The sequence below is a fragment of the Heptranchias perlo genome, unplaced genomic scaffold (assembly GCF_035084215.1).
Source record: "Heptranchias perlo isolate sHepPer1 unplaced genomic scaffold, sHepPer1.hap1 HAP1_SCAFFOLD_1654, whole genome shotgun sequence".
NCBI classification, from domain to species: Eukaryota; Metazoa; Chordata; class Chondrichthyes; order Hexanchiformes; family Hexanchidae; genus Heptranchias; species Heptranchias perlo.
Genome location: NW_027138919.1, coordinates 16,235 through 22,716, shown reverse-complemented (window position 1 = coordinate 22,716; position 6,482 = coordinate 16,235). Strand labels below are relative to the sequence as shown.

General features: G+C 59.6%; 1 protein-coding gene across 1 annotated transcript; it reads right to left on the bottom strand.

Moving 5' to 3' along the window:
* Positions 1-677: 677 nt before the first annotated feature.
* Positions 678-4,854, bottom strand: pgap4 (post-GPI attachment to proteins GalNAc transferase 4). Its single transcript, XM_067977673.1, has one exon. The coding sequence runs from the start codon at positions 3,868-3,870 to the stop codon at positions 2,683-2,685; it is 1,188 nt and encodes a 395-aa protein (XP_067833774.1). The 5' UTR covers positions 3,871-4,854; the 3' UTR covers positions 678-2,682.
* Positions 4,855-6,482: the final 1,628 nt, after the last annotated feature.

Here is a 6,482-nt window from a genome sequence, read left to right as displayed (position 1 = left end):
CTGTTCCGCCATCCAATGAGACCATGCCTGATCTGTATCTTAACCCCATTTACCCCCCTTGGTTCCCGAACCCTTAATCCCCCTCACCCAACAAAAATCGATCGGTCTCAGGTTTGAAATTCCCAATGGACCCCCGGCCCCGAAAGCTTTTTCGGGGGGGAGAGAGTTCCAGATCCCCCACTCCCCCTTTGTGTGAAGAAATGCTTCCTGACATCACCCCTGGACGGGCCCAGCTCTCATTTTAAGATTCTGCCCCCTTGTTCTGGACTCTCCCCCGACCCCCGTCCAGAGGGAATAGTCTCTCTCCATCGACCCTATCGAATCCTTTATTGATTTAAACATCTCACCGGGAGACAGGAATCGCTGGAGAGCAGACCCTCTCTCGTTTGCCGTCTCCCATCCTGGCCAATCAATTAGTCTCGTCCAGGCCCAGACCTGGGCACACGCGTGTGAGTCCTTGTGTGTGCGTGTGTGTGTGCGCGCACGTGTGTCGCCTTGTGCGTGAGATCGCGTGCGTGCGTGCCCTCGCGCGCGTGCAAGGGCGGGGGAAAACCGCCGCGACGCCCGCTGCAGTCGAATAGCCCGCCGCCTGGACACCGGGCCCACTTGACCCCCCCCCCCCCCCTCCCCACTCCCACCCCAGCCCGGAGGCGGAAGAAGTGCAGGAGCCCAGGAGGTTCAGGAATCATCGAGTTTACTGGGGTGTCGTTTGGGAGATTAATTTAAGGCGATCGAGAGTCCGGTGAAAATATCGGCCTCGATTTCAAAAACAAATCATAAATACAATCGGAAACTCAAACAAGCAACAATATTATCGCAAGCCTCCGCTTGAAATCAGCCGCATGATTCAATTCACCGGGCGTGAGACTTTAATCCAGGCAGAACTTAAGGCTTCTTAGAGACTGCAGTCAGACAGGCGACAAAACCCCACACAGCTCATGGGCAAATCTCTTTCCATCTGCTCTCACGGCGAGCAGGAATTAATTCCGTCATTTCTCCAGTCAGGCGCCAGACGTCAGGCAGAAATCATTCTCCTTTCGCAAAGTCCTCACTAAGGCAACTTTTCCCTGATTATTTCTCCGCTGACAGTGTGTCCCCCACTTTATACCCAGTGTCAGCATCGAGCGCTCCCAGGGGGCAGGTACAGCACGGGTTAGATACAGTGTGGAGCTCCCTCTACATTACCCTGACAGTGTGTCCCCCACTTTATACCCAGTGTCAGCATCGAGCGCTCCCAGGGGGCAGGTACAGCACGGGTTAGATACAGAGATAAAGTTCTATGGGGAGAGAGTGGGGCAGTGGGATTAGTTTGGGGATTGATACAGGACTATGGGGAGAGAGCGGGGCAGTGGGATTAGTGTGGGATTGATACCGGTCTATGGGGAGAGAGTGGGGCAGTGGGATTAGTTTGGGGATTGATACAGGGCTATGGGGGAGAGCGGGGCAGTGGGATTAGTTTGGGGATTGATACCGGTCTATGGGGAGAGAGTAGGGGCAGTGGGATTAGTTTGGGGATTGATACAGGGCTATGGGGAGAGAGCGGGGCAGTGGGATTAGTTTGGGATTGATACAGGGCTATGGGGAGAGAGCGGGGCAGTGGGATTAGTTTGGGATTGATCCAGGGCTATGGGGAGAGAGTGGGGCAGTGGGATTAGTTTGGGGATTGATACAGGACTATGGGGAGAGAGCGGGGCAGTGGGATTAGTTTGGGATTGATCCAGGGCTATGGGGAGAGAGTGGGGCAGTGGGATTAGTTTGGGGATTGATACAGGACTATGGGGAGAGAGCGGGGCAGTGGGATTAGTTTGGGATTGATCCAGGGCTATGGGGAGAGAGTGGGGCAGTGGGATTAGTTTGGGGATTGATACAGGGCTATGGGGAGAGAGCAGGGCAGTGGGATTAGTTTGGGGATTGATACAGGGCTATGGGGAGAGAGCGGGGCAGTGGGATTAGTTTGGGATTGATACAGGGCTATGGGGAGAGAGCAGGGCAGTGGGATTAGTTTGGGGATCGATACAGGGCTATGGGGAGAGAGCGGGGCAGTGGGATTAGTTTGGGGATTGATACAGGGCTATGGGGAGAGAGTGGGGCAGTGGGATTAGTTTGGGGATTGATACAGGGCTATGGGGAGAGAGCGGGGCAGTGGGATTAGTTTGGGGATTGATACAGGGCCATGGGGAGAGAGCGGGGCAGTGGGATTAGTTTGGGGATTGATACAGGGCTATGGGGAGAGAGCGGGGCAGTGGGATTAGTTTGGGGATCGATACAGGGCTATGGGGAGAGAGTGGGGCAGTGGGATTAGTTTGGGATTGATACAGGGCTATGGGGAGAGAGCGGGGCAGTGGGATTAGTTTGGGATTGATACAGGGCTATGGGGAGAGAGTGGGGCAGTGGGATTAGTTTGGGGATTGATACAGGGCTATGGGGAGAGAGTGGGGCAGTGGGATTAGTTTGGGGATCGATACAGGGCTATGGGGAGAGAGTGGGGCAGTGGGATTAGTTTGGGGATTGATACAGGGCTATGGGGAGAGAGCGGGGCAGTGGGATTAGTTTGGGGATTGCTTTTGTGCTTTTATCCTTCTGATAAAGGGCGTTCCGATCGAGTGTTTGACGAGGGAGCCCTGCACCGTATCCGACCCAGGCCGTCACCAGCGACCCCCTGGGCAGGCTCGGGGGGCACCATCACAGCAGGCTGGGGTTGGCGATGACGCCCCGCAGTGTGGAGTAGACCCCGATGTGGGTGACCGCGTTGGGCTCCAGAACCCAGGCCCGCTCCCCCTTCTCCCGCAGCAGGGCGTACAGCGCCGTGTCCTTGGCGTAGCCCTGGCGGCAGTGCACGCCCCCCAGGTACCCCAGCACCCTGCGGGCAGAGGGGGCCGAGTACAGCATGGCGGGCGTGCAGCACTCCGAGGCGGGCGCCAAGGCGTAGAGCTGGGGGCTGAGCCTCCGCAGCTCCAGCAGGTAGTGCCTGCCCGCCAGCTCGGCCGCCAACATGGCAAAGGCGGCCAGCGGGGGGAACGCCCGCGCCCAGTGCCTGCCGGTGCCCAGCTGGTACAGGCCGCTGAGCGGGCCGCCCACGAGGCAGCCCAGGCCGAGCCATTCGAGTACCCGCGTGGGCTCGGGGTGGAGGTAGCCCTGAAGTCTCTCGGGGTGGTACAGCTTGAGGTAGAGGGCGTCGCGGAGGGCTGGGGAGGCCATCCGCCTCTCGAGGAGGTCCCTCAGCACCTCCAGGACGTCTTCTTCGGGCAAGGCATCGTCCTCCACCAGCAGGACGTGTCTGGGCTGGTAGATGTTCAGAGCCTTCCTCAGGCAGAAGAGATAGTCCTGCTTCTCCTTCTCGAAGCGGTTGTCCGCCTCCCTCCGTCCCTCCTCCTCCTCCTCCTCCCCCTCGGGCCCGAAACGCTGGACCGTGGGGATCAGCCTGGACGCGGTCAAGGCCTCTCGGTGCTCTTGGGGCCGCGGGTGGACATTGCAGGCCAGCAGCCGGCACCAAGGGCAGCCGCGAGCCAGGCGGTGGAAGCTGGAGGCAACCTGGAGGTAGTAGTGGTACTCGGAGCCTTCGGTCCGGACTGTGGTGACGATGGCGATGGCCAGCTGGAGCCCGCGGTCTCCCCGGTCGTCCTCCCTCGCCTCCGCATCCTTCTCTTCCTGGAAGTACCGAACCGCCTCTTCCCCCTTCGCCCGGCTACGCTCCAGGGACTCGGCCGTCAGCCGCCGGAGGTGGGCCTCCCTCCAGAAGTAACGGGAGTGCAGTCGGCGGTGGCAGAGCAGAGGCAGGAGCCCCCCGAAGGTGAGGAGGTAGAGGATGAGGGCCTGGACCCAGGGGCGGAGCAGCAAGCGCAGGCAGCGTCGGGGGGGCCGTAATTGCATGGCCTCGTCTCTCTCTCTCTCTCTCGCGTTTCGTCCCTCACGCCTCTTTCGCCGAAGGGTGAAAGGATGGTCGTGCCTTACCGGGCGTTGGTTAGCAATGGAGAAATGAGTGGGACTTAAGGAGGGAACGGGAGAGGCTCCAAGCCCTCACTGCGCACCCCCCCCCCAAAAAAGGGGGCAATAAACGTTCAGGAGGAGGGAGGAAGAGGGGGCTTACGATTACGAGGGCGCTCGAGGAGAGCGGGGCAATATTCGCTGACCTTTCACCCCCCCGTCCCTCCCGCGGCCCCTGACTTTTATGCGGGGAAGGAAGAGCTCAGGGGGAAACCCTCGCCCCCACTCCCCGCTGAGAGGGTGAGGCGAGAGAGACGGATTCCAACGGAGGGGGGTGGGCGAGAGGGCGAGGGGAACGCCCGTACCCCGAACAAGTGGGGGTTCGCTGAAGAGGAGGCAACGAGGTGGTGGGGGGGGGAAGAGGAAGGAGGGGGAAAGAGACCGTAGCCCCGACGCAGCGAGGATGTCCCGCGATCGCCCCCGCCCCTCACGTCCGAGGCGAAGCCCCCCGCCCTCGCTCGTTCGGGGACGATCACCAGGCCCCCCCGCTAAAAGCACACCGGGTCTCCTCTTGACGGGAGTTCGGTCCGGGGTTGGGGGAGAAGGGGGGGCAGCTTTCTTGATCCTCGGGTGTCCGTTGGAGGGCGCGGGCAGTGCTCAGGGAGGAGGGGGGGGGTGTGTGACAGAGCCTCAGCGTCAGCCCCCCCACCGGCCACCGGTCTGGCCTCAATCGGTTCGGGCAGATCCCAGACGCCGAGAGAGATGCGGCGATCGTCGAGGGTAATTTGCACCCTCCCGCCCCCACCACCACCGATTTAAGTCGGGGGTCCCCGGATCGGACAGCGTGGTGGGGGGTGGGGGGTCTCGAAGACTCCGAACCCGGATTGGGAGGGGGGAGGCGGTCCGTTCTGGAAGAGGTCGCGGCCTGCAGGAGGGAAAAGGAGGAGTCCGCAGTCAGTTCCCCGTCGGGCAGACGAGTCGCCCCCGCCCGCCGCCGTCTCACCGCCCGTCTTCCCCCCTCAGACCCGGCCCGCGAAGGGTTAACCTCCTCGCCCCCCCCCCACCGGACCCCCGCCTCGCTCCGTTTGCCCCAGTGAGATACCCCGTACCCTTTAATATCCCACCCAGTCTAATCCCACTCTCCCCTCACTCCCCGTACCCTTTAATATCCCACCCAGTCTAATCCCACTCTCCCCTCACTCCCCGTACCCTTTAATATCGCACCCAGTCTAATCCCACTCTCCCCTCACTCCCCGTACCCTTTAATATCGCACCCAGTCTAATCCCACTCTCCCCCTCACTCCCCGTACCCTTTAATATCCCACCCAGTCTAATCCCACTCTCCCCTCACTCCCCGTACCCTTTAATATCCCACCCAGTCTAATCCCACTCTCCCCCTCACTCCCCGTACCCTTTAATATCCCACCCAGTCTAATCCCACTCTCTCCCTCACTCCCCGTACCCTTTAATATCCCACCCAGTCTAATCCCACTCTCCCCTCACTCCCCGTACCCTTTAATATCCCACCCAGTCTAATCCCACTCTCCTGCTCACTCCCCATACCCTTCAATATCCCACCCAGTCTAATCCCACTCTCCCCTCACTCCCCATACCCTTTAATATCCCACCCAGTCTAATCCCACTCTCCCCTCACTCCCCATACCCTTTAATATCCCACCCAGTCTAATCCCACTCTCTCCCTCACTCCCCGTACCCTTTAATATCCCACCCAGTCTAATCCCACTCTCCCCCTCACTCCCCGTACCCTTTAATATCCCACCCAGTCTAATCCCACTCTCCCCTCACTCCCCGTACCCTTTAATATCCCACCCAGTCTAATCCCACTCTCCCCCTCACTCCCCGTACCCTTTAATATCCCACCCAGTCTAATCCCACTCTCCCCCTCACTCCCCGTACCCTTTAATATCCCACCCAGTCTAATCCCACTCTCCCCTCACTCCCCGTACCCTTTAATATCCCACCCAGTCTAATCCCACTCTCCCCTCACTCCCCGTACCCTTTAATATCCCACCCAGTCTAATCCCACTCTCCCCTCACTCCCCGTACCCTTTAATATCCCACCCAGTCTAATCCCACTCTCCCCCTCACTCCCCGTACCCTTTAATATCCCACCCAGTCTAATCCCACTCCCCCCTCACTCCCCGTACCCTTTAATATCCCACCCAGTCTAATCCCACTCTCCCCTCACTCCCCGTACCCTTTAATATCCCACCCAGTCTAATCCCACTCTCCCCTCACTCCCCGTACCCTTTAATATCCCACCCAGTCTAATCCCACTCTCCCCCTCACTCCCCGTACCCTTTAATATCCCACCCAGTCTAATCCCACTCTCCCCCTCGCTCCCCGTACCCTTTAATATCCCACCCAGTCTAATCCCACTCTCCCCCTCACTCCCCTCACCCTTTAATATCCCACCCAGTCTAATCCCACTCTCCCCCTCACTCCCCGTACCCTTTAATATCCCACCCAGTCTAATCCCACTCTCCCCTCACTCCCCGTACCCTTTAATATCCCACCCAGTCTAATCCCACTCTCCC

Excerpts from the sequence above, each read along its gene's own strand:
- pgap4 (XM_067977673.1), bottom strand. The coding sequence starts at position 3,870 with ATGCAATTACGGCCCCCCCGACGCTGCCTGCGCTTGCTGCTCCGCCCC.